General features: G+C 43.4%; 1 protein-coding gene across 1 annotated transcript in view; it reads left to right on the plus strand.

The window, feature by feature from the left end:
* LOC110492389 (cadherin-4) overlaps positions 1-26,340 on the plus strand; it is a 542,831-nt gene extending 516,491 nt beyond the window's left edge. The window contains exons 12-17 of the mRNA XM_021566660.2: positions 10,578-10,720; positions 16,677-16,913; positions 17,053-17,286; positions 21,820-21,959; positions 23,491-23,655; positions 25,172-26,340. Of these exons, the coding sequence (XP_021422335.2) occupies positions 10,578-10,720; positions 16,677-16,913; positions 17,053-17,286; positions 21,820-21,959; positions 23,491-23,655; positions 25,172-25,378 (1,126 nt within the window). The 3' untranslated portion in view covers positions 25,379-26,340. The remainder of the gene's footprint in view (positions 1-10,577; positions 10,721-16,676; positions 16,914-17,052; positions 17,287-21,819; positions 21,960-23,490; positions 23,656-25,171) is intronic.
* The last annotated feature ends 655 nt before the right edge of the window (positions 26,341-26,995 follow it).

Raw genomic sequence — 26,995 nt, forward strand, 5'->3', positions numbered from 1 at the left:
ATAGACTTTTCTAGATAACCCCACTATACCACAATCCTAATACCTACAAAAAAAACAAGACAAAACACACCACATAATAAACCCATGTCACACCCTGGCCTGACCAAAATAATAAAGAAAACACAAAATACTTAGACCAGGGCGTGACATTTATAAGATAAGTTTAATGCTAGCTAGCATCTTAACTTGGCTCCTTGCTGCACTCGCGTAACAGGGAGTCAGCCTGCCATGCAGTTTCCTTGTAAAATGCAATGTAATCAGACATAATCGGCGTCCAAAAATGCCGATTACCGATTGTTATAAAAACTTGAACTCGGCCTTAATTAATCAGCCACCTCGGTCGACCTCTACTCTGTATCAAAAGGTTGCATGTTCAACCCCAGTTGTAGCCCATTAACCCTTACCTTAACCACTTGGAATGAGTGCCTAAACTTAACCATTAACTTTGAAATTTGACATTTGGAGAAATGGAACGATACAGAGCAGCAGTGGCACAAAACACGATGAAATACCACATTTAAAAATAAAAAAAATTAAACTCTGTTTATTAAGTTTTACACACACACACACACACAGACAAGACAAATCAATATAAATAATATACTCAACTAGAAAAAAAATACAAATAAAAATACAAATAAAAAAATAGCTTTAAAGATGCCATACTTTAGACAAGTTAAACACACCAGGCAGAAGGCTACAGAGCAATCTATAGTACAGGGACAGAGCAATCACCTCACCATTGTTCCTGTAAACAGTCAAGGGATAAGGGTGGAGAAATGCAACCACTCACAGAGAGTCATGGCCACAGACCGACCATCCACTGGACCAAAAATAAAGTTTACAATGCTTTAAAATAAAAAATAAAAAAAATAGAATGATTATTCATGTAAGCGTGAACAAAATGTAAAAATAAAAAACAAAAAACAAGCTCACACTTCAGTCTCTGCCCGGGCAAGATGAACAAGGCATCTGCGGATCACAATCAATAAGCACATGGACCTTAATGCCCCCCCCAGCAAAAACACAGAGAGAAGCTCCTCCAACCCTTAAGTCACAGACTTATTTTAGTTTTAATTGGAATGCCATCAGAGGATGGTCTGTTTAAAGTAAGACCGGAATGGAGCCCAAGCCTCATTAAACAGTTTGGGGTTCCCACGTGAATTTAATTACATTTTTTCTAGTTTCAGAGAGCACAACACATCTCTCACCCAATATTTATAAGATGGGGGAGCTGCCATCTTCCAGTTCTGTAGTATTAGCCGTCTAGCTAAAAGAGTTGTATAAGCAACAGTGTCCGACTGGATTCTTGATAGGGGGGTACCCATGGGCAGTACTCCAAAAAGGGCTGTAAGGGGAGACGGATCTATAACAGTGTCATATATATCAGAGAAACATTTAAATATTAATTCCCAGAAACCTGACAGTTTATGACACCCCCAAAACATATGCAACAGTGTGGCTGGTTCCACTTTACATCTGACACAGGTAGGATCAAAATCAGAGAATATTCTTCCAAGTTTGGCCCCCGACCAGTGGATATGGTTAACCACCTTGAATTGAATGAGGCTGTGTCTAGTGTTAAAAGAGGACGAGTGCACCCTGTGCAGCACAGATTCCCAGGCGTCTTCCCCAAGTTCCTCCCCCAAATCCTTTTCTAATCGAGTCTTTAAAGGCACCAAAGAAGTAAGTCATGAATGATTGCATATACATCTGAAATTGCGCCCCTAGGAAGCTTGTTCAACTTCAAGATGCTCTCTATAGCTGTATTCGCAGGCCTATTGGGAAATACAGGTGTGTTAGATCTGACAAAGTTTCTAGTCTGGAGATAGTGGAAAAAGTGGGATTGGGGGAGATTGAACTTTTCCTGCAGCTGAGAGAAAGAGGTAAATGTATCATCAAATAATAATTGGGCTAGCCTCCCGGGTGGCACAGTGGTTAAGGGCGCTGTACTGCAGCGCCAGCTGTGCCATCAGAGTCCCTGGGTTCGCGCCCAGGCTCTGTCGTAACCGGCCACGACCGGGAGGTCCGTGGGGCGATGCACAATTGGCCTAGCGTCGTCCGGGTTAGGGAGGGCTTGGTCGGTAGGGATGTCCTTGTCTCATCGCGCACCAGTGACTCCTGTGGCGGGCCGGGCGCAGTGCGCGCTAACCAAGGTTGCCAGGTGCATGGTGTAGCCTCCGACACATTGGTGCGGCTGGCTTCCGGGTTGGATGCGCGCTGTGTTAAGAAGCAGTGCGGCTGGTTGGGTTGTGTATCGGAGGACGCATGACTTTCAACCTTCGTCTCTCCCGAGTCCCTGCGGGAGTTGTAGCGATGAGACAAGATAGTAGCTACTACAACAATTGGATACCACGAAATTGGGGAGAAAAAGGGGTAAAAACAAACAAAAAAAAATAATTGGGCTAGCGAGGAGAGGCCTAGTGAGTGCCAAATGCCAAAAGCCCCATCATTCAAAGATGGAGGAAATAAAATGTTCTGATTGATTGGGCCTGATAGAGAAAAGCCTCGGAGGCTAAAGGCTAAACGGAACTGATTCCAAATTTTAAGAGACTGCTTTACAATTGGGTTGACACAACTTTTGCCTGGGAGAGACTGGGAGAGACGAGCACAACACAGAGGTGCTGCAGGTTTACACGATTCAGACTCCATCTGGACCCAGAGTGGTCTAGGGCCAGTAGGATCAGTCTGCAGCCAGTACAGAACGGCTCTGAAATTTGCAGCCCAGTCTGAAAATTTGGTAGAGCCAATGACCTAGGCTTCTGTAAATGTTTTCTACCAATCCGTGGTACCTTGCCATCCCAAATAAAATGCATGAATGTTTGATCCAGTGAAATAAAAAAATATTTTGGAATAAAAATGGGTAAACATTGAAATAAATATAAATATTTGGGCAACACATTCATTTTAATGACATTAATCCTTCCGATAAGAGAAAGGGGTAGTGAATTCCAAAAAGTTAAAGATTGTTTCAAGCGGTCTGCTAGAGCAACAAAGTTTTCCTGAAACAAATTTGAATATTTCCTTGTCACTTTTACTCCCAAGTAGGTGAATTGATCCCGGACAATCCTAAACTGAGAACTTATAAAAGAGCACTTTAAAGCAGCCTTGTTTACCGGAAAAAACTCACTCTTGCCTAGATTCATGTACCCTGAGATTGATCCAAACTTTTTAAGAACAGATAGGGCACGTGGCAATGAGGTATCGGGGTTGGAGATAAACAAAAGGAGGTTGTCAGCATATAGCGAGACTTTCTGCTCCCAGCCCGCCCTGATTATACCTTGAATGGCATCATTAGAGCGTAGTGCAATGGCGAGAGGCTCGATTGCCAAAGCAAACAACAAGGGGGAGAGTGGACAACCCTGTCTGGATCCGCTGTGCAAGGGAAAATACTCAGAGGACAAGTTATTAGTCTGTACCGAAGCCATGGGGGAAAAATAAAGAATCTTTATCCACGCAATGAATTTGGGGCCAAAGCCAAATCTATAAAGGGCAGCTGTTAGGTAATCCCACTCAACGCGGTCAAACGCTTTTTCGGCATCAAGTGAGACCACCACCTCCGGGTCCTCCGACGCTGGGGAGTACAGTATATTCATAAGGCGCCTAATATTGAAAAATAAATGCCTATTTCTCACAAAGCCAGTCTGGTCAGAGTGTATTACTTGGTGCAGCAAGCCTTCCATACGGATGGCTTGAAGCTTAGCTAGGATTTTGTAATCACAGTTTAAAAGCGAGATTGGGCGATAGGATCCACATTCCAGGGGGTCTTTGTTTTTCTTTAGTAGTAATGAAATTGAAGCCTGATAAAGACTAGGCGGTAGCTTTGAAGTATTAAGGCACTCTGCAAATAGTTGAGACAAGAATGGGCAAAGCAGACCAGAAAACGTCCTGTAAAATTCGGTTGGAAAACCATCCAGACCCGGTGATTTACCACTTTTCATTGCGGACACTGCTGTTGCAATCTCCTCAAGCGTAAATTATTCTTCTAGACAGTCATAGGAGTCTGTATCAATTGAAGGCATATTCAAGCCATTTATGAAGGAGTCAATCAGCAAAGGGTCTTGAGGGGATTCCGAGATGTATAGCGCAGAGTAAAATTGTTTAAATTGATAATTGATCCTAATTTGTGGGATCAAACGTGAGGCCTCAGATTTACGGATCTGATGCGCAAGGAGTTTACTGGCCTTGTCGCCTTGTTCATAGACTTTGTATCGAGCTCGCAAGAGTAACTGTTCAGCTTGCCTGGTAGAAAGCTCATCAAATTCAGATTGGAGTAGTTGGCGCTCTTTATGCAGATCAGAGGAAGGATCCGTAGCATATTTCTCATCCAATGTGGCTATGGACTCGCTCAGGTCCCGAAGTCGCTGGGAGCGAACTCTGTTTTGGTTGGCTGTATAAGAAATAATTTGGCCACGTAGGTATGCTTTGAGAGACTCCCATATGGTAGAGCAGGACATACCTGGTGTTGAATTAGTCTCTAGGAATAAGGTGATTTCAGAATAAATGAAATTGACAAACTCCTTATCTGAGAGTAAAATGGGGTTGACACGCCATTGATAACACATAGGAGGTCGCTGGGGAAACTCTAGTTCAAGAACTAATGGTGAATGGTCAGAGATAACAATACTCTCGTAAGTACACTGCCAAAGGTTAGGCAGAAGTTTTTTGTTCAAAAAGAAGAAATCAATCCGGGAGTATGTTTGATGAACATGAGAATAAAAGGAATACTGTCTATCTGTAGGATGTAGGAAACGCCAGGCCTCAAACATAGCATATTTCTGAAGAAAGAATTGAATAAGTAGGGCACATTTAGATGGGCCTGTATTTGTTTGTGAGGACTTGTCAAGAACTGGGGACATTTTACAGTTGAAATCCCCCCCCCCCCCCCCCCCCCCTAAAATCAACAAATGAGAATCTAAATTGGGAATAGCAGACAGAAAGGAAGAAATTAAACTTGTGTCATCCCAATTGGGAGCATAAACACTAGCCAAAACAAGAGGGGTAGAAAACAGTTCACCGGTTACTATGACGTATCGTCCCTTAGGATCAGCAATAACCTCAGAAGCTACAAAGGGAGTAGCTTTATCAACCAGAATAGCAGCACCTCTTGATTTACTATGAAAGTTCGAGTGGAACACTTGACCAACCCAGTCCTTACGCATCCTAAAATGCTCACCAGTCCTCAAGTGAGTCTCTGTAGAAATGCAATATTTGCATTCAAACCCTTTAAGTGTGTCAACACCCTCTTACGCTTCACCGGGTTGTTAACCCCTTTGGTGTTCCATGAAATGTACTTGATCGCATTATTTCGGCCCCTCTGGGCATTCCCGTTATTCAACCCTGTCATTAGAGCATAGAATGGAAAAGCAATGAGCGCCCAAAACCCCCAGAATAACTTGTCTCAGAGTAATAATGTACGGTGGTAAATGTTTGGAAAAAGTACAGAAAAAAAAACAGAAAAAAAACTAAAAAGACAGAAAAGACAACATTAGAACTGAACAATTCAACCTGCCCCCCCAGTACTGTTTACTGGGTCAATGCAAACGAATGCAGTAAACAAATAACCAAAAATATTTTGAGTCACTGAGACAATGTGTAAACAAACTAAATAGGTGAGCGAGACAGCCTAGAAACACAGGAGTAAAGTAAAACCTCAATACAATTCAATTAAAATGACTGAATGCTTGTAAGGCACGCACACTAGATGGTCAAAACATTAGATCACATCAAATAAGCCTGAATAATTTCGCCAACTATACAAGACTAGCCTGTTATATCTAAACATAATTGTACCACAGGTGGGTTACTTACTATCCACAGTTCGCAAGCAACAGTTGCTGAACTGTGAGCATGTTCAAGACTTCTTGATGTGACGTTGAATGTGAGCCATAGCCTCATCCGGAGATTCAAATGTGTAGTCTTTACCCTCATGAGAAATCCATAAACGGGCCGGGAATCGCAGTCCATAATTCACACTTGGATGGTCCCGAAGTACTCGTTTGGCCTGTCCGAAAGCTGCGCGCTGCCTGGAAACAGTGGGGGAGTAGTCCTGGTAGATGGAGAAGCTCTGTCCTTGAAAGCTCAGAGTGGTATTGCGGGCTCGTCGGAGGATCTCCATCTTCTCATGAAAAAAGTGCACTCGAAGGATTATGTCACGGGGACTCTCCCCATCCCAGGGCTTTGGGCGCAGCGACCGGTGGGCTCAATCAATTAGGGGCTCTTCATCTAAGGCAAGAACATCCTTCAGCAGCCCTGAAACGAAATCCGTGGCGCGATGCATTTCCGCTGACTCTGGGACCGATACAAGTCTCAGATTATTGCGGCGAGAGAATCCCTCTAAACTCACACAGCTCTCCTTCACCTTTTTCAAATCCGCAGCTAGGCGTTTAACTTCAGCCTCCAGAGATGTAGTTAAGTCGGAGACATTAGTAGCGGAGGTCTCCAGTGCTGCAATTGTTGTAGTGTGTGACGCAGTTGTTGTTTTGAGTAATGTGATTGCTGGCACAGTCTCGTTCCGCAGGATGGTTAAATCTGCTTTTAAAGTATCAGAAACCTCCTGTATTCTGGCCTCAATCGTAGCAACCACCTGTGTTTTCATTTCAACTATCTCAGAGCGTAGTAGTTTGATGGCCTCGAGAATATTCATTTCAGCGCCGCCAGGCCAAGCCGCACCCCCGGGTAAAGTGTGCGTCCCCGGGCCCTCACTCAGGAGAGGGCGGTGATGAGAGCGGGTCTTGTAGGCCAGGTTTTCTCAAAGTCATGCTTTTCACCTTATGTTTGGTCGACATGCTGACATTCGGAAGCAAAGTAGTCTTGGTTTTTACGTAAAGGGATCACCAAATTAATATTTGAAAATAAATACGGTTCTGCTGCAAAATTCACATCAACTTTAAGAATATCACGGGAGCAAACGGAAAACACGTCAGTCGCACATGGCGTCCCCTACCATCCCATGAAATACGACATTTGGAGCAACATTGAAATTTGACATTTGGAGAACGTGGGTAAATGTCTAATTCTGCAGTGAGACTGTGAAAGTTTTTAATTGAAGACTTATAAAGCATTGTATAATTATACTCTTCTTTGAGTCATAAAAGTGCATCGAAATTACTTAGGAACTATGCACACTTTGGAGAGGTGTATGGTCACTTGGAGACACCAGTTAGTCTCACTCAAACTCTTGTCATTTTTTGTCTTATGTTGTACCTACTCCACATTTTCCAAGAATATTCTTATCATGTTACGGAATGTATCCAGAGTATTTTCAGATTTCATTTTAAACAAATGTGGCGAAAAGTAGAGTAAATGCTAAATTAAGGCCAGGCACCACAGACAAAAATTGTTATTTTGCTTCCATCTGTCAATTTTCTGATTTTGGGATATTTTACAACTATAACTTCCATACTTTCATAAAATGTACAAATAAATCGGCAATAATGTATATAAAGACTTTATTTGTATCATTTTATCCCAACTCCGTCAAATACACCTACCATAAATGTCGTTCTTGATAGTGTGTTTCACGTAGAACTTCCACCGCTATTTTGAATCATGTATCATTCAATAGCTTGTTTTCCGGAGCATATCGTTAGCTAGTCCATACATGGCTCTATCCATTGCAGACATAGCGCTTCGTTCTGAAAGATTAGTAATTTCCTGACATCTGATTGGTTACTGGAATTTAAAGGTCCTTTCCGGCAACCTGATTGGTTAAAATGCCTCACAAAGCGCTTGCTTGTTTGAAAATATCTCCCGCGAAGAATCAACGTAAAGTTGATTGTAAAGTTGACAAAATGAGAAATTCTCGAAGATTATACCTACAGCATGTGAATAAAAACAGGCGATCTCAGTTAATCAATGCGAGAAAAGCAGTGAATGAAAGAAACAATTTGCCTGATCCGCCGATCGAGGCAGTACAGATAGAGGAGGAAAATGAAGTAGCCCGCAGCAGCGCTTTGAGATGCAAATTAGTTGAGATGAATATGACCACTTGCAGCGATCAACCAGACAGCAGCCAGCCAATAGTGGCTTTTATTCCACATGTCTCAAATACACTTTTACATCATTTGATTTGCCCAAATTGTCTAAACACTGGACTGAAAATCATCGTAGACTTCACCAACCAGTGATTCTGTAATTCTGTCATGATAAAATGTGCCGACTGTGAAGGTGATCGTGATGCATTTAGGAGGAGTGTTTACACTTCCTCTAGGCTGCAGGAGTGCTCCACGGGAGATGTGGCATTTGATATAAATGTGAGGATGGTTCTTCTAGCCCTCGAACTTGGACTTGGTTATGCAGCTCTAAAGAAAATAAGCAAAGTCCTAGGGATTCCTTCCTTGCGTCTCAGCTCATATCAGAGACATGAGAGGAGAATGACAGGTAAAGAAGAAGGGAGAGTGGCCCATTATTGACGGGTGACTTGCTGTGTATAAATATGATTTATTTCCTTGTTCCAGCAAATGTATTCAAAGTGAATAAAACAGAGTGATAGGAAAACATAACTATACAATGAGACTGTCACATAGACCTACAGTGTCATAAGGGCTGTAGCCTAATGTGATTAGTGAGAAATTAGCTTTACGTAAAGTAAATACATGCTGATATGCTCATATTTAGTCCTGCAGTTATGTCTGTAATGTCGACAGACATAATAAGTACTTTTTCCAACCCACTATAGTTGCAGAGATTCAGAGAGAGCTGCCAGGATAATTAGAAGAGCAGATATAGAGCCAGACATAGCAGTTGCTGAAGGAGGATGAGGATTCCATCATAGACATTAATGTATCCTTCGATTGCACTTGGCACAAGAGAGGATTCACTTCCAACTATGGGATAGGTGTATGCATTGGTGCTGGTACCAGCGAGCCATAGAAAATTGTGAAAATCCACCCTGTCACAAAAACCTTGGAGGCCATACATTTTGTAGTAGTGAGGTTGCACATAAAATTGTACCTGTATATCATAGGATGTCAAATGATAACGTCCTCAAAAGCATGTAGCACGGAGGAACCCAGAATGCAAATGAATGTCTGAACTCTGTAATATGGTCGCAATGCCCCAAAACTGTCTTCGTGGGCAAAAGGCACATTGACGGAGCAGCCAGTATGGCAGTACCCACGGTCGATGAGGGAGCCACTACTATAACAAATGTGATGAACAAAGTGTTCATTTACAAGCACTTTGGTGACACTGGAGCAATTAGAGAGGAGTTGTGAGAGCTGATGCTGCTTCAATGGAGTCTGCCAAACGTAGGCGCAGTTCTCATGACAGTCAAGAAAGTAAAGCATCCCCAGCAACAACTCAGTGGGCCTTACATATGAGGCAGGTGTGTTGTTATCTGTTAATAACATTTAGACTACGTTACCCAGCAGGCTATGCGGGAGGCGGATGGTTAAAGAATGCCTTGCATGGCTAAACATGGAATTTTCTAGCTGAAGTATATGTTCATTGAAAGTAGTTAAACCTACACCCCAGTTTGTCATTATATAAGGAACAAACATAACAGCAGGTATAGCTGATTAATGTTCTGCACATTTCAACAGCCATACAAAATCCTTGCACGTGACAGATTGAACAAACTGCATATTTGCCCAACAGACCAGTATTCAAAGCATATGCTCTATTGCTTGAAACAAATGTATTAAACGTGCTAATGTATTTGTAAAAGGTATATTTGATCTTTATTTGTCAGTTTAGAAGTGATAAATGAATAAGAGTTTAATTAACGTGACATAAATGGTCATATTTATGGAAAGTACATTTCAATTGCATTAGCCTACCTTTATCGGCCATTTTCTCAAAATGACATGTTCCCTGTGCGCCAATTCATTTCTCAGTCTTCAAAGGACGTACATTCCCATTATTCCACACACAGGTTCTTAGGTCTTATAGTCAGACTTTTGTCATTGTATGTGTAAATATAAGAAAAATATGCATCCATCATACATGTGAATAGTGTTTTTTAAATAATTCCATGAAATGACAATATTTTGATAAACTGATCTGTAAAAGTCTGACCATTGGGTGTCTTATCACAATTAAAAAAAAAAAAACATTCTGCCTTGAAGCAATGTGTTGAAAAACAGATTCTCATAATATGCAAATTAGCGCACATTTAAAGCATGGTTTGCCTAATTCACGTATTTAAATGTTAAAATAAATACAATTTGTAATACAATAATATCTTATTTATGTATACTTTCAACTGATAAAGTTTCAGTCTGATTAGAGTAAAGGGGGAAAATCCCTATTAGCCTGTGGTGGCTGGCCATTACATAAAATCAACAGTGTAATGATTGGATTCAGTCTTGTGAGGTGAACTGTTGTGTCCTCACCTTTTAGTCTAATAATCTTCCCATAATCTCCAAACTGTTTCCTTTCAATTGCTACAATTGTTATGCATTTTCATATTTCTTCTGTAAGAAACATTTCAATTTAGCCCAATCCATATAAGCCAAATTCCACGAAGTGTAAAGGGTTAACATGCTACCCTCCTCCTCCTCCTTCTTGCAGATGAAGAGTGAGTACAATATGTGTACTTTCTTTCAACTTGTTTCCTCCCTCTGTCTGTCCAGGTATTCTAAGCTGGCCGACCCGGCTGAGTGGCTGTCCATCAACACCACCAACGGTCAGATCGTCACCACGGCAACCCTGGACAGAGAGTCCATCTTCGTCAAAAACAACATCTACGAAGCCACCTTCCTCGCAGTCGATAACGGTGAGACTGTGTCCACTGTGTGTGTGTGTCAGAAAGAGATGACAGAGAGAAAGAAGAGATGATATGCTGAAGAAAAACGTGGTCCCACGGGGTTGAGCAGAGGCATGACTACAGCTGAGTTAGAGCGGAAACTCTTGGTTACCGAGAGCTAGTCATGCTGTATCGATCCGTTGTCCTTTCTTCTCTCGCTCCATCTCTCCTCTCTTTTCCTCCTTTCTTCCTTTCTCCTCTGCCCATGGCATTGAGTGTGGGACATCCAGTTTGTTCTGCCACCCAGTCAAAGCTCAAGCTTAACCGAGCACAAACTCAATCACAGCTAACAAAAACACTTTTTTTTTTCTCATGCGGAAGCAAACCGAGTGCTTTCCCCCTCCCAAAGTGCCTTATCAGTGACATGCAGTGCATTGGTGTGTTTACCTAAAGTTGGGACGGCTTTGAAGCATGATTGACATTGCTTGTGCGTGCGTGTGTGCATGTTAACAGTGATTGACAACTTCAGAGACCATGACGTGTACTTCCTGTGTTGTTTCCTGCAGCACAGGGGGGGATTAGACAGCAAACCCATTAGGGCTGACACGCTCCCTTAATTTCCATGCCTCCGCTCGCACTTTCTCTTTTTCTCTCCTTTCCTTTCCCTTCTCGTTTTCCATTTCTTCTTCTCTGTCCCTCTCCTTGCACACTTTTTCAAAGCCCTCTGACCCTATGAAAGTTCCTTGTGACGTGTTGTCTCTGCACTCCACTTCTGTATTCACCTGTCTCTTCCTTCTCATTATTTAGATCACAGTTTTAGGTGCGCCACCGGTGCTATTATTGGGAAATTGTGGCTGCGTGTGTGTGTGTGTGTGTGTGTGTGTGTGTGTATGTGTTGCAGACTGTGTGGGTGTAGGGGGAATGTCTGCAGTGATAAAGTGAGAGGGATTATGGAAGCGCTGGGGGTGGAGGGAAGAAGGGAGGATGAGAGGAGGCAGAAAGATAAAGCGGGGGGGGGTACAGTATTTAGGAGAGAAACACAGTCAGAGAGAGCTAACATATTATCATGGCTGTCACCTACACAAACATCTGTTTTAACCCGCCTATGGATTTGTTTATTTCTTCTTTAAAGAACATAAGGGAGGCTTGCTAGAAGCCCTTTCTTCACACCTGAAATCTTTTAGCCGACATGAAGAAAAAAACAGTATTACAAATCCTTTTGAGGAATTTACACAAACATAATTATTTATTTCGCTGGTTAAACCTCCCATAATTCTCCTATCAGCCTCAGCAAGCTGCTTCCACATGTCCCCCATACATGACTGGGATTAACGAACTAAACCGCCAGACAGGAGAACTAAACCACCAGACAAGGGAACTAAACCACCAGACAGGAGAACTAAACCACCAGACAGGAGAACTAAACCACCAGACAGGAGAACTAAACCACCAGACAGGGGAACTAAACCACCAGACAGGGGAACTAAACCACCAGACAGGGGAACTAAACCACCAGACAGGAGAACTAAACCACCAGACAGGGGAACTAAACCACCAGACAGGGGAACTAAACCACCAGACAGGGAAACTAAACCACCAGACAGGGGACAGTAAACCACCAGACAGGGGAACTAAACCACCAGACAGGAGAACTAAACCACCAGACAGGGGAACTAAACCACCAGACAGGAGAAGTAAACCACCAGACAGGGGAACTAAACCGCCAGACAGGGAACTAAACCACCAGACAGGGGAACTAAACCACCAGACAGGGAAACTAATCCTCCAGACAGGAGAACTAAACCACCAGACAGGGGAACTAAACCACCAGACAGGGGAACTAAACCACCAGACAGGGGAACTAAACCACCAGACAGGAGAACTAAACCACCAGACAGGAGAACTAAACCACCAGACAGGAGAACTAAACCACCAGACAGGGGAACTAAACCACCAGACAGGGGAACTAAACCACCAGACAGGGGAACTAAACCACCAGACAGGGGAACTAAACCACCAGACAGGGGAACTAAACCACCAGACAGGGGAACTAAACCACCAGACAGGGGAACTAAACCGCCAGACAGGGGAACAAAACCGCCAGACAGGGAACTAAACCGCCAGACAGGGGAACTAAACCGCCAGACAGGGGAACTAAACCGCCAGACAGGGGATAGTAAACCCCCAAACAGGGGACAGTAAACCACCAGACAGGGGACAGTAAACCGCCAGACAGGGGACAGTAAACCACCAGACATCGGACAGTAAACCGCCAGACAGGGGACAGTAAACCGCCAGACAGGGGACAGTAAACCGCCAGACAGGGGAACTGAACCGCCAGACAGGGGAACTGAACCGCCGGACATGGGACAGGAAACCGCCAGACAGGGGACAGTAAACCACCAGACAGGGGACATAGTATCCACAGACTTGATGAAAGGAGAACATACAGTATGGTCCTTTTGTCACCATGCAGACTACAGAGAACATACTGTATGGTAGCTACCCGGTTTACACACCTCTGCTGGTGGTGAATATGGTCATCATAGTATTGGAGACTAGTACTGAACAAGAGCCAACATTGAGATGATAATCCCCACATGTTAAATGTCATGCCTCCTGTTTGACTTCTTCGCCTGTCAGTTAGCCAGCCTCCTGCTGTTGCTGATAAGGTCAAGGGTTATGAACTGGTAACTGATGTAAATGATCAGAACTGCAGGATATCCTTAATATTCCATTTTATAACCCACATTTTTACTTTTATTCTCCACTTTAGGGGTTTCCGTGGCCTACTCCCAGTTAGCCTTAACAGAAGAGTAATAAGTTTATCTTCCTCTGGTACCCCTCTCCCTCCTCTCTCTTTCTCTCTCCCGCTCCTCTGTAGTACTCTTTATCTCACTCCCCCCCTCCTTCTCCATCTTTGTCAAATGTCTTGCACCGTTGCCAAGTTTAATTGCCAGATCTGTGAGCTTTACATAAATCTTTGGTAAATGACAGAGCTCTTATCTCTGTCCCGGGCTTGGTTCTGGGACACTTCCCCACTAACCATTGGCTGAGCCAGCGGGGCGTAGCAGGGAAATTACTCCTAATTGGATTCAGCAAGGGTCACCACCCCCCTGACAAAAACTCTCAATAAACAGCATTGAGCTGATAGTACTGCTGCACACAGTCTCTCTCTCTCATTTAGTCTGAGACAGACAGTCTCTAACTTTCTTTATATTTGACACACACATTACTCTCTTTTTCTCTAGTATACTCTATCTCTTCCTCTGTATTACACATTTTGACTTGTTCTCTTTCCTCTTGCTGTACTTTGTCGTTCTGTCTTTCTTGTCCTGTCTCTCTGATTGCTGAAGGCCTTTTCTCTCTTCCTTCTTTCCCTGAATTATATGTTCCATCTGTCCACTCAATCATTAAAAATGGCCTTCATATTGTGTATGTATACATTTACACACACACAAACACACACACACACACACACACACACACACACACACACACACACACACACACACACACACACACACACACACACACACACACACGCACGCACACACACACACACACACACACACACACACACACACACACACCTCAGAGAAAATATCCACGGACTGTTTTATTGTGTTATATTAATTGTTATTGTCTCTGGTGAGTGTGTGAGCTGTGTATGTAGGGAGATGGGTTGTGATGAGAGGGATTTGGCTGTATGAAATAAGGGGAGGTTGAACAGCCAAATGTCACAGCCAAATGTCAGCAGCTCTCTCTCTCTCTCTCTCTCTCTCTCTCTCTCTCGCTCACTCTCTCGCTCGCTCGCTCTTTCAATTCAAAGGGCTTTATTGGCATGGGAAACACATGTTTATATTTCCAAAGCAAGTGAAATAGATAAAATAGTTGTGCAAATAGTACAAAAGGGAAAATAGTTCAACATAAATGTGGGTTGTGTATATGGGTTGTATTTACAATGGTGTTTGTTCTTCACTGGTTGCCCTTTTCGTGTCGCAACAGGTCCCAAATATTGCTGCTGTGATGGCACACTGTGGTATTTCACCCAGTAGATGTGGGAGTTGTTTTCAAATTCTTTGTGGGTCTGTGTAATCTGAGGGAAATATGTGTCTCTAATATGGTCATACATTTGGCAGGAGGTTAGGAAGTGGCAGTGTGCACATGGTTAGGAAGTGGCAGTGTGCCTGTCTTCTTTTGAAAGCCATGTCTGCCTACGGCAGCGCCTCTCAATAGCAAGGCTATGCTCACTGATTCTGTATATAGTCAAAGCTTTCCTTCATTTTGGGTCAGTCACAGTGGTCAGGTATTTTGCCACTGTGCACTCTCTGTTTAAGGACATAGCATTCTAGTTTGCTCTGTTTCTTGTTAACTCTTTCCAATGTGTCAAGTAATGATCTTTTTGTTTTCTCACGATTTGGTTGGGTCTAATTGTGTTGCTGTCCTGGGGCTCTGTTTGTGTTTGTGAACAGAGCCCCAGGACCAGCTTGCTTAGGGGACTCTTCTCCAGGTTCATCTCTCTGTAGGTGATGGCTTTGTTATGGAAAGTTTGGGAATGGCTTCATTTTGGGTAGTTGTAGAATTTAACAGCTCTTTTCTGGATTTGGTTTATTAGTGGGTATCGGCCTAATTCTGCTCTGCATGCATTATTTGGTGTTTTACCTTGTAAACAGTCTCAATTTGGTGTTTGTCCCATTTTGTGAATTATTGGTTGGTGAACAGACCCCAGACCTCACAACCATAAAGGGCAATGTGTTCTATAACTGATTCAAGTATTTTTGCCAGATCCTGATTGGTATGTAAAATTCTATGTTCCTTTTGATGGCATAGAAGGCCCTTCTTGCCTTGTCTCTCAGCTCTTTCACATCTTTGTGGAAGTTACCTGTGGCTATGATGTTTAGGCCAAGGTACATATAGTTTTTTGTGTGCTCTAGGACAATGGTGTCTAGATGGAATTTGTATTTGTGGTCCTGGCAACTGGACCTTTTTTGGAACACCATTATTTTTGTCTTACTGAGATTTACTGTCAGGGCCCAGGTGTGACAGAATCTGTGCAGAAGATCTAGGTGTTGCTGTAGGACCTTTAATAGTTGATTCTAAGATTTGTATTTGATCATGTATATGTTTTTGCTGTTTTGTTCTTTATTATGGAGCCAAAACAATTGGAGAAGTGGTTTATCCATACATTTCTGTTTTGGATAGATACTGTAAGTCTTCATGTTGTTTGTTTGGTGTGATCAAATTTTCCCAGAAGAGGTTAGATTTGATGGATTCTTCAATTACATTGAGCTGATTTCTGACGTACTGTTCCTTCTATTTCCATTGTGCATTTCTGTATTGTTTTAGTGATTCAGCATGGTGAAGGCTTCGGCTCAGGTTTTCTGTTTTTGTTTGGATAGGTTTCTCAATCTCTTTCTTAGGTTTTTGCATTCTTCAAGTAATTATCTTTTGTTGTTCATTTTCTTAGCTTGTCTGCTTAGATTTGTTAGGGAAGCTGAGAGGTGAAATATACTGCCAAGTTTACACCTTCACTATTACAGTGAAACATTTTGTCCAGGAAGCTCTCTCTCTCTCTCTCTCTCTCTCTCTCTCATTACAGGAGATACACTCTTATCTCTCTGTATATATACATCTCTCTCTTTCTGGCTTTCTTTCCCTCTCATCCATGACATCTTCTTCATCTCCACTTCCACTCTCCTTTTCTCTAGTTCTGTCTATCTTCCTACACTGTCTCTCTGAACTCTAATTGGAAAGGGCAGTGAGAGTTCTGATCAGTGTGTGGCTGTGTGGCCATGTGTGTGTGTGTATGTGTGTGAGACATGCATGGCCGTAAATGTTTGCTTAACAATAACAACAGTAACAATAGCCTCTTCCCTTACCTCATCTCCCCCTCTCCTCTTCCACTCTCCTGCCTCTTCTTCCACTCTCTCTCTTCCCTCCTCTTCTTCTCCTCCACTCTCCCCCTCTCCTGTCCTCCTCCCAGGCTCTCCCATGGCCAGCGGTACAGGAACCCTCCAGATCTATCTGATAGATGTGAATGACAATGCTCCATCTCTGCTGCCCCGCGAGTCTCAGATCTGTGAACGCATCAACCGCAACGCCGGCATCAACATCACGGCTGCAGACTCAGACACGGACCCCAACGTAGGACCCTTTGTATTCGAGCTGCCCACCTTCCCCGCCAGCATACGACGTAACTGGACTGTGTCACGTCTCAACGGTGAGGGGACCACCAGATGTAGATTGGGGGGTAGAAGAGGCAGTGCCTAAGAAGGGTTAGAGGCCGTGCCTAAAAAAAAGTGTTTGAGTGTTTTGATATTGGGTATTAACAGTATGTGTCTCTCCCCTCCCCTTCCCAGGTGACTATGCCCGGTTGAGTTTGCGGATCCAGTATCTGAAGCCTGGGGTGTATGAGGTGCCTGTGATTGTGAGCGACTCGGGGAACCCTCCTCTCTCCAACAGGTCCATTATAAAGGTCAAGGTGTGTCCGTGTGATGAGAACGGAGACTGCACCCTGGTCGGGGCTGTGGCTGCTGCTGGACTGGGGACTGGAGCCATCATAGCCATACTCATCTGTATCATCATACTGCTCAGTGAGTATACTGACTGGACATCGTCTGTCAGAGTTAATTAGTTTACTCAAGTTCAGTTTTAATTTGAGTGTAGACATTTTTTTCTATTGTAATTGATCGCATTTACTGAAAGTGTTGAAAATACGCTTAAAACATCCCAAATACATAATCTATACAGCTAAAAACAACAATGCAATATAAAACAAGTTGACATTCAGGTTAAAGAAAGTGTGCTTTCTCAAAGTACAGTTGAAGTTGGAAGTTTACATACACCTTAGCCAAATACATTTAAACTCAGTTTTTCACAATTCCTGACATTTAATCCTAGTAAAAATTCCCTGTCTTAGATCAGTTACGATCACCACTTTATTTTAAGAATGTGAAATGTTAGAATAATAGTAGAGAGAATTATTTATTTCAGCTTTTATTTATTTCATCACATTCCCAGTGGGTTAGAAGTTTACATACACTCAATTAGTATTTGGTAGCATTTCCTTTAAATGGTTTAACTTGGGTCAAATGTTTCAGGTAGCCTACCACAAGCTTCCCACAATAAGTTGGGTGAAATTTGGCCCATTCCTCCTGACAGAGCTGATGTAACTGAGTCAGGTTTGTAGGCCTCCTTGCTCGCACACACTTTTTCAGTTCTGCCCACAAATGTTCTATGGGATTGAGGTCAGGGCTTTGTGATGGCCACTCCAATACCTTGACTTTGTTGTCCTTAAGCCCTTTTGCCACAACTTTGGAAGTATGCTTGGAGTTATTGTCCATTTGGAAGACCCATTTGCGACCAAGCTTTAACTTCCTGGCTGATCTCTTGAGATGTTGCTTCAATAAATCCACAATTTCCCTCCTTATGATGCCATCTATTTGCACCAGTCCCTCCTGCAGCAAAGCACCCCCACAACATGATGCTGCTGTAACCGGTGCTATACTGCACCGCTGTAACTCTGCGTTGTGTGTGGTTGATTGAGACTATAGACGTGGACTTTGGAGATCAGGTAGTTTTAATTAAGCAGAACTCACTCTCTGCATCCTGCATCTGCATCCAAAAGGAAATAAAACATTTGTAGAGCACATATGTTCTGAGAATCGTCGCCTCTTTCTACAACAGATGCACAATAGGAGGGACTGGGATCATTCGAGGAGCTAGCCTTCGTTCACACATACGATAGCCTGCTAATACCTTAGCTAGCTATTAACCACATGTTGAATTCAGAATGTTGATGTCATCCTAAAAAGTACAATTACATCTTAACACTACCATCCACTTATGAGTAACCTCTAAATACACATCATTATTCATGAACAAAACACTGTGTGTATGACTTTGTACTTAAAATAATCCAACTTTTCTGAAGACAGAAAAAGCGTGCCTACCTCTCTCAGTGCATCAAAATGATTTGAGCACGAGCACGCCGGGCAAAACGTAAGTACACACTCCCCTTCTCCCAGGATGCAGGCATACATAACAAATCAACACAACATATTAATATATGAACCTGGTGAAATTCCCATAGTACTTTAACAACTGTTACACTGCCACCCCCGTGCTTCACGGTTGGGATGGTGTTCATCAGCTTGCAAGCATCCCCCTTTTTCCTCCAAACATAACAATGGTCATTATGGCCAAGCAGTTCTATTTTTGGACATTTCTCCAAAAAGTACAATCTTTATCCACATGTGCAGTTGCAAACCGTAGTCTGGCTTTTTTATGGCGGTTTTAGAGCAGTGGCTTCTTCCTTGCTGAGCAGCCTTTCAGGTTATGTCGATATAGGACTCGTTTTACTGTGGATATAGATACTTTTGTACCGGTTTCTCCAGCATCTTCACAAGGTATTTTGCTGTTGTTCTGGGATTGATTTGCAATTTTCGCACCAAAGTACAGTACATTCATCTCTAGGAGACAGAATGCATCTCCTTCCTGAGCGGTATGACGGCTGCGTGGTCCCATGGTGTCCATACTTGCGTACTATTGTTTGTACAGATGAACGTGGTACCTTCAGGCATTTGGAAATTGCTCCCAAGGATGAACCAGACTTGTGGAGGTCTACAATTTTTTTTCTGAGGTCTTGGCTGATTCTTTTTCATTTTCCCATGATGTCAAGCAAAGAGGCACTGAGTTTGAAGGTAGGCCTTAAAATACATCCACAGGTACACCTCCAATTGACTCAAATGATGTCAATTTGCCTATCAGAAGCTTCTAAAGTCATGACATAATTTTCTGGAATTTTCCAAGCTGTTTAAAGGCACAGACAACTTAGTGTATGTAAACTTCTGACCCACTGGAATTGTGATATAGTGAATTATAAGTTAAATAATCTGTCTGTAAACAATTGTTGGAAAAATTCCTTGTCATGCACAAAGTACATGTCCTAACCGACATGCCAAAACTATAATTTGTTAACAAGAAATTTGTGGAGTGGTTGAAAAACGAGTTTAATGATTCCAACCTAATTGTATGTAAACTTCCGACTTCAACTGTACCTAATTTTGTTACTTTAGACAAAATCCAGACGTCAATATTCCTGTAATGTTTTTTGTATGAAAAATCTTAAATTTAATCTTAAATCACAGCAAATCTGAGGATTTTTACTTTTTAGATGTGTGTATTGTTGTGAATTGTTAGATATTACTGTACAGTTGGAGCTAGGAACACAAGCATTTCGCTACACCTGCAATAACATCGGCTAAATAGTGTATGCGAGCAATAACATTTTATTTGATTAACTTTCTAAAAAAAAATGTTTAATTTCACAGCCCTAAAACAGACATATCTTCCTTCCTCTCCCCTTCCCCCTGTAGCTAGAGGTCTTCACATATCCACCTGTACCCGAATAGCCGAGACTGACCCGAGTGGGTCCGGATCCAGAAGTGTAAAGAATGTCACGGGTCTGGGTCGAATCTGCTATGATTGTCTTGGGTATATGTAATTTTAAATGACTTGTCCGGAAGGCCCCTTACAGATCAGAATGTGACTGCTGCAGTAATCTATGCTGCTGCTCTTGCTTTTCACGAGTGTGGAGCGTGACGCGAGTAGCTTGTTGTTGGCCAATCGTAAAACATCAAAGCGGTACTAGGCTACAGTCATAGAGCCTCCGTGTGTGGCAAAATTAGGAGATATTTAATCAATGGAAGATGGAATTAAAATGACAGAATTAAAAGGAGAAGGATAGGCTACAACAACCAAGAGCCAACAGGTAGGTTGCTAATTAATATTCTAAATGGAGTTGCATTTGTAACTGTAGGATGAAAAAGCGAATGCACTGCAGCCTCAATTAGCCTAGCTAGCTAACGTTAGCTTAACTAGCTTCTCCCAGTTTGATGCAGTCAAGACAGGTACTATGTAATCATATTTTATGATAAATAACCTAGCTATGGCAGCTATTAGTCTACTATAGTTTGAGTCGTCTCTCCCTCCCTCCTTCCGGCTCCCTGTGTCACTCACTCACAGTACAGCCCCTCCCCCGCCTGCTAGAGCTGCACCTCTTTCTCCCTCCTCTCGCACTTGATCACTTCCAGATAATAAAGTAGCTTAAATAATTACTTTTCTGCTGCTTCCCTCGGATCAGACCGGACAGGGTCTGGATCTGACCAGGTTTATACGGTTTATACTAGTTGTCCTCCAGTCAGTTCGGAACAGGTCTCCCGAGTGTGGTCTAAGGCACTATATCTCAGTGCAAGTCTCTGATTTGAATCCAGGCTGCATCACATCCGGCTGTGATTGGGAGTCCCATAGGGCGGCACACAATTGGCCCAGTGTCATCCGGGTTTGGCCGGGGTAGGCCCTCATTGTAAATAAGAATTTGTTCTTAACTGACTTGCCTAGTTGAATAAAAAAATATATTTTTTAAGATTTTGCATATTGGTCCGTTTGGGAAATCCCCAGGTTCATTTCAGAATGGGTCCAACTTTTTGGACCTATGAAGATCTCTACCTGCAGCTACCACTACCTCTTCCCTACACACAATACATCAGATCCCTCCTTATGATCACATGGTATATTAAACAACCTTTCTGAAGAGGGTAATGATTTGCTGTTCTCTCGTTTGGGCCTTAAAATCAAACATTTACCATGCAGTAAACACAATAGCATACAGGTTGTATTTTAGATGAATGCCTAGCTGGCCACCAGAATGTGTTCTCTCTGAGTGTGTGACCCCATGGGTTTTATTATTGGGTTCTGTCAGACAGTGGTTTTAATGTGGAGTTGTCTTGCTAAGGTGCTGCTGGTGGTTTGTTTTGTGGTGTGTGCTCATGGATCACATTTACATCGTGGGTTTCACTCTTGTGTATAGTGGTACAGTCCTATGCTCTACAAATGTGTAGAGCTTTTTGTGTGGATGAGTGTTTTGCAGTCGGCCTTTAAGTGTGTTGTTAAAGATGTGTTGGCTGTGTATTTTGCCGTAGGCCAATCATGTGGTTTAAGTGTTTTGTAGTATAAGTGTGTAAATAAAGGTTGTTTTACAGTTGAAGGGTATTCTTTAATGTGTGTTCATTGTGTGTTTTGCAGTATTATTGTGTTGTTAGAGGTGTCGTGTGTGTGTGTTCCAGGTATGGTGCTAGTGTTTGTGGTGTGGATGAAGCGTAGAGAGAAGGAGAGGCAGACCAAACAGCTGCTGATCGACCCAGAGGACGATGTCAGAGATAACATTCTGAAATACGACGAGGAAGGAGGGGGAGAGGAGGACCAGGTACACATGCACACACACACACTGAGAGACTAACATATACAGAGAGACACACACTGAGAGACACACACACAGATACAGACTTGTAAACATATACAGTGCCATGCGAAAGTATTCGGCCGCCTTGAACTTTGCAACCTTTTGCCACATTTCAGGCTTCAAACATAAAGATATAAAACTGTATTTTTTTGTGAAGAATCAACAACAAGTGGGACACAATCATGAAGTGGAACGACATTTATTGGATATTTCAAACTTTTTTAACAAATCAAAAACTGAAAAATTGGGCGTGCAAAATTATTCAGCCCCTTTACTTTCAGTGCAGCAAACTCTCTCCAGAAGTTCAGTGAGGATCTCTGAATGATCCAATGTTGACCTAAATGACTAATGATGATAAATACAATCCACCTGTGTGTAATCAAGTCTCCGTATAAATGCACCTGCACTGTGATAGTCTCAGAGGTCCGTTAAAAGCGCAGAGAGCATCGCGAAGAACAAGGAACACACCAGGCAGGTCCGAGATACTGTTGTGAAGAAGTTTAAAGCCGGATTTGGATACATATCCACTGTTGGAAGGTGAACATTCTCCCCAGTCTGAGATCATGAGCATACTGGAGCAGGTTTTCATCAAGTATCTCTCTGTACTCTCTGATCTCTCTCATCTTTACCTGGTCTCCCAGTCGCTGCCGTTGAAAAACACCCCCACAGTATAATGCTGCCACCACCATGCTTCACGTTAGCAGTGGTGCCAGGTTTCCTCCAGACATGACGCTAGGCATTCAGGCCTAAGTGTTGAACCTTGGTTTCATCAGACCAGAGAATCTTGTTTCTCATGGTCTGAGTCCTTTAGGTTCCTTTTGGCAAACTCCAAGCAGGCTGTCATGTGCCTTTTACCAAGTAGTGGCTTCTGTCTGGCAACTCCACCATAAAGGCCTGATTGGTGGAGTGCTGCAGAGATGGTTGTCCTTCTGAAAGATTCTCCCATCTTCACAGAGGAACTCTAGAGCTCTGTCAGTGACCATCGGGTTTTTGGTCACTTCCCTGACCAAGGCTTGGTTTTTGCTCTAACATGCACTGTAAACTGTGCGACCTTTATATAGACAGGTGTGTGCCTTTCCAAATCATTTTTAATCAATTGAATTTATCACTGGTAGACTCCAATCAAGTTGTAGAAACATCTCAAGGATGATCAATGGTAACAGGATGCACCTGAGCTCAATTTCGAGTCCCACAGCAAAGGGTCTGAATACTTATATAAATAAGTTGTATTTTATTTTGTATTTTTATACATGTGAAAACATTTCTCAAATCTTGTTTTTGCTTTGTCATTATGTGGTTTTGTGTGTATATTACTGATTACTGATTTGGTTTAATTTAATACATTTTAGAATAAGGCTGTAACGTAGCAAAATGTGTAAAAAGTTGAGTGATCTGAATACGCATATATATTGCACATACACCCACAAACACCGAGTGCAAGTTAGTTATGTCTTGAGGTTGACTGTATCATCTGTCTGTGTGTGTCTCTGTGCAGGACTATGACCTAAGCCAGCTGCAGCAGCCTGACTCTCTGGAGCACATCATCAGTAAGCCCCTGGGGGTACGGAGGGTGGACGAGCGCCCCATCATCCCTGAGTCCCAGTATCCCATCCGACCTGCCATCCCCCACCCTGGGGATATTGGGGACTTCATCAACGAGGTGAGGGGGGCAACCAGGGGTCATAGTATTGTTTTGTTTATTTCTTTATCAAGATACGGTTTAGTCCGTCAGCACTTTTCTACTTGGGATCTGACACAAACACAGACACAATTCCACATACAAGGCACAATGACTAACCTACAATACACAACTACAAAATACATTGAAATAAAAAATGAAGACATCTGTAAAGATGTGGAGGTGCATTTACTGTGTACCTCCTTATTTCTAAGAAACATTTGATGCACCTTTTGTTTCAGGTAAATGTGTGAGATCTGAGGATGATATTGCATAAATGTAGGCATTTTCTGTGTGCTGTTTGTTTACAGGCTTCAATCCTCTGAGCTCTGGCAACAGTGGAGATGGAGATTACCTGACAGCTGTTATCACACACTCAAACACACACACACATACATGTACGCACACATGCGTGTGTACATAACCCCAATTTAAACACACTCGTGCAAGAAAGCTTTGACTGACAGGCGCCGTGACAGCATGTTCACACTTGAGAAGTATTGGCAGCTGTTCAGCTTTGATCCATTCTGCCTACACACACACACACACACACACACACAGACGCACACACACACGCACACACACACACACACACACACACACACTAATCTCGCTCCAGCAGTCTGGCAAAACACAAACACATGGTGGCTCTGCTGCCCACTGTATCCTCCTCCTTGGGGATTCTACATCCCTGCCAATGACATCACTCTGTCACTCCCAATATATTGCCTGTATGCCAACATTTCCCATCTCCTCTATGGTGTTTCCTTAGCCTGTGTATGTTATCTTACTGAAAGCCTACCCTCCTCTGTCTCTCTGTAGTACTATACACTAACCTTGCTAATCCTGTTGGCCTTTGCTGTGATGCTTCCTCAGCCTGTGCTCTATTAACATGTAAACAGCCTAACCAGCTCTGCTACAGCGAGTAAAATGGTCAGAGTGAGGTGTTCTCTCTCATTTGCAGAAATCCATTCAGGTGTATTTTTGTAGCTTTTGGCAAATGCGTTCTAACGATTTAAAGTTGCACTGTTGCAACTGTCTGTAAACACACAGTCCTGTTCAAAGTGAATGATGGCAGGCCCATGTGGCAAATGACTTGTTTACATAAAGGGCTACTGTAGCTCTGATTGGCTATAGCACACTGGTAGACTCCTGTGTTGGACGAGACAGGTTTTTTTCTGTTTTATTTACTGCAGTGTCTATTAATCGTCCAAACGCACGGCCGCTCTCCCACTCTATATTGCTATAGAATTTTCACAAATGTCTTAGTATATGTACTTCCCAAACATTCGAATCATTTATGAAAATATGAAAATGACCATACCTAAGTGCTCGCTTGTCAGAAAATGTTTTTAAAAAAATGTCATATTCTTCCTAGGGGTGTATATGAACAGATTTTAATATTGCTAAAATTCTGTCAGTTCCACTTTAACCCCCCTCCCTCCCTACAGGTCAGCCTGTTTACTGTTAACTCTCTCCTCTCTCTATCTCCCTCCAGGGCTTGCGGGCGGCAGACAACGACCCCACAGCCCCTCCATATGACTCCCTCCTGGTGTTTGACTACGAGGGCAGTGGCTCCACGGCCGGATCCGTCAGCTCCCTCAACTCCTCCAGTACAGGGGACCAAGACTACGACTACCTCAACGACTGGGGCCCCCGCTTTAAGAAGCTGGCCGATATGTATGGGGGAGGGGAAGATGACTAGGGCCACGGGGCCCGGTCAAAGATTAACTTCCCCTATCCACCCTACTCAGCTGGTCTGCCATGCTCTCTATGTCTCTACAACCTTGGGGGGGTTCCTCAAATCTCCAACTTTAATACACACCACACACACCAACCAACTGAACTGACCTAGCAACTGACCAATCAATTAAGCAACCGCCATAGTGGACTGTGCAGCAAGGCAGCTTTGGGTCCTACTGTACTGTACTATACTGAGCCCTCTCCTGCTCCAAGGCTGTCTAAGACTGAAATTTATGCTCTCCAGGTTTTTTGGTAGATTATGGGGTTGGTTACTTTTGTTGTGTTTTTTATTTTTTTATTATTTTTTATTATCTCTTGCTGTCTTCACTGTCCTTAAAAGCAAGCTATTTTCTGGTGTTGGGAGGCCATTGGCTCCCCATTTCCGCATCAGCCCCCAGCCGTCCCTTTGCAGATAGTCCAAGCTGCATATTGTGTGACGGGGAAGAAAAGAAAGAGAAACACAGAATGTCAATTCTTTCTTCTGCGTGGAAGGCCCTGGTTTAATCTCTCTGAACTTTGAATTCCATAGAACAGAAGCACTGTTGTTTAAGAAGTGCCTTCAGTGGTGCGTATTTTGTCTGACTCTCGCTAACTCAGGATTGGTTCCCATTTTCTGGGCTAACGTGGGGCACCGCCCCCTTATAACCCCTCAAATCTGACCTTCACGTCCGACTTCCTGTGTGTCATGTTCATCACCCTGTCATGCAACATGGACAGACAGGAGAAGTTGCAGAGGGGATTTGCCTTTGGGGGTGAGGGGGTATCAGGAGAGGGAGTGCTCTATACAAAGACATACATTACCTGTCAAAAGTTTGGACCCACCTACTCATTCAAGGGTTTTCTTTTGATTTTTTCTACATTGAGGAATAATAGTGAAGACATAAAAAATATGAGAACACATATGGAATCATGTAGCGACCAAAAAAGTGCTAAACAAATCAAAATGTATTTTATACTTGAGATTCTTCAAAGTAGCCACCCTTTGCCTTGATGACAGGTTTTGAGCGCCAGAGAGGGGAAGAGGGAGTGCCAGAGAGGAGAAGAGGGAGCGCCAGAGAGGGGAAGAGGGAGCGCCAGAGAGGAGAAGAGGGAGCGCCAGAGAGGAGAAGAGGGAGCGCCAGAGAGGAGAAGAGGGAGCGCCAGAGAGGAGAAGAGGGAGCGCCAGAGAGGGGAAGAGGGAGCGCCAGAGAGGAGAAGAGGGAGCGCCAGAGAGGAGAAGAGGGAGCGCCAGAGAGGAGAAGAGGGAGTGCCAGAGAGGGGAAGAGGGAGCGCCAGAGAGGGGAAGAGGGAGCGCCAGAGAGGAGAAGAGGGAGCGCCAGAGAGGAGAAGAGGGAGCGCCAGAGAGGAGAAGAGGGAGCGCCAGAGAGGGGAAGAGGGAGCGCCAGAGAGGGGAAGCGGGAGCGCCAGAGAGGAGAAGAGGGAGCGCCAGAGAGCGGAAGCGGGAGCGCCAGAGAGGGGAAGCGGGAGCGCCAGAGAGGAGAAGAGGGAGCGCCAGAGAGGAGAAGAGGGAGCGCCAGAGAGGAGAAGAGGGAGCGCCAGAGAGGAGAAGAGGGAGCGCCAGAGAGGAGAAGCGGGAGCG

This window comes from Oncorhynchus mykiss, chromosome 16, assembly GCF_013265735.2.
Source record: "Oncorhynchus mykiss isolate Arlee chromosome 16, USDA_OmykA_1.1, whole genome shotgun sequence".
NCBI lineage: Eukaryota > Metazoa > Chordata > Actinopteri > Salmoniformes > Salmonidae > Oncorhynchus > Oncorhynchus mykiss.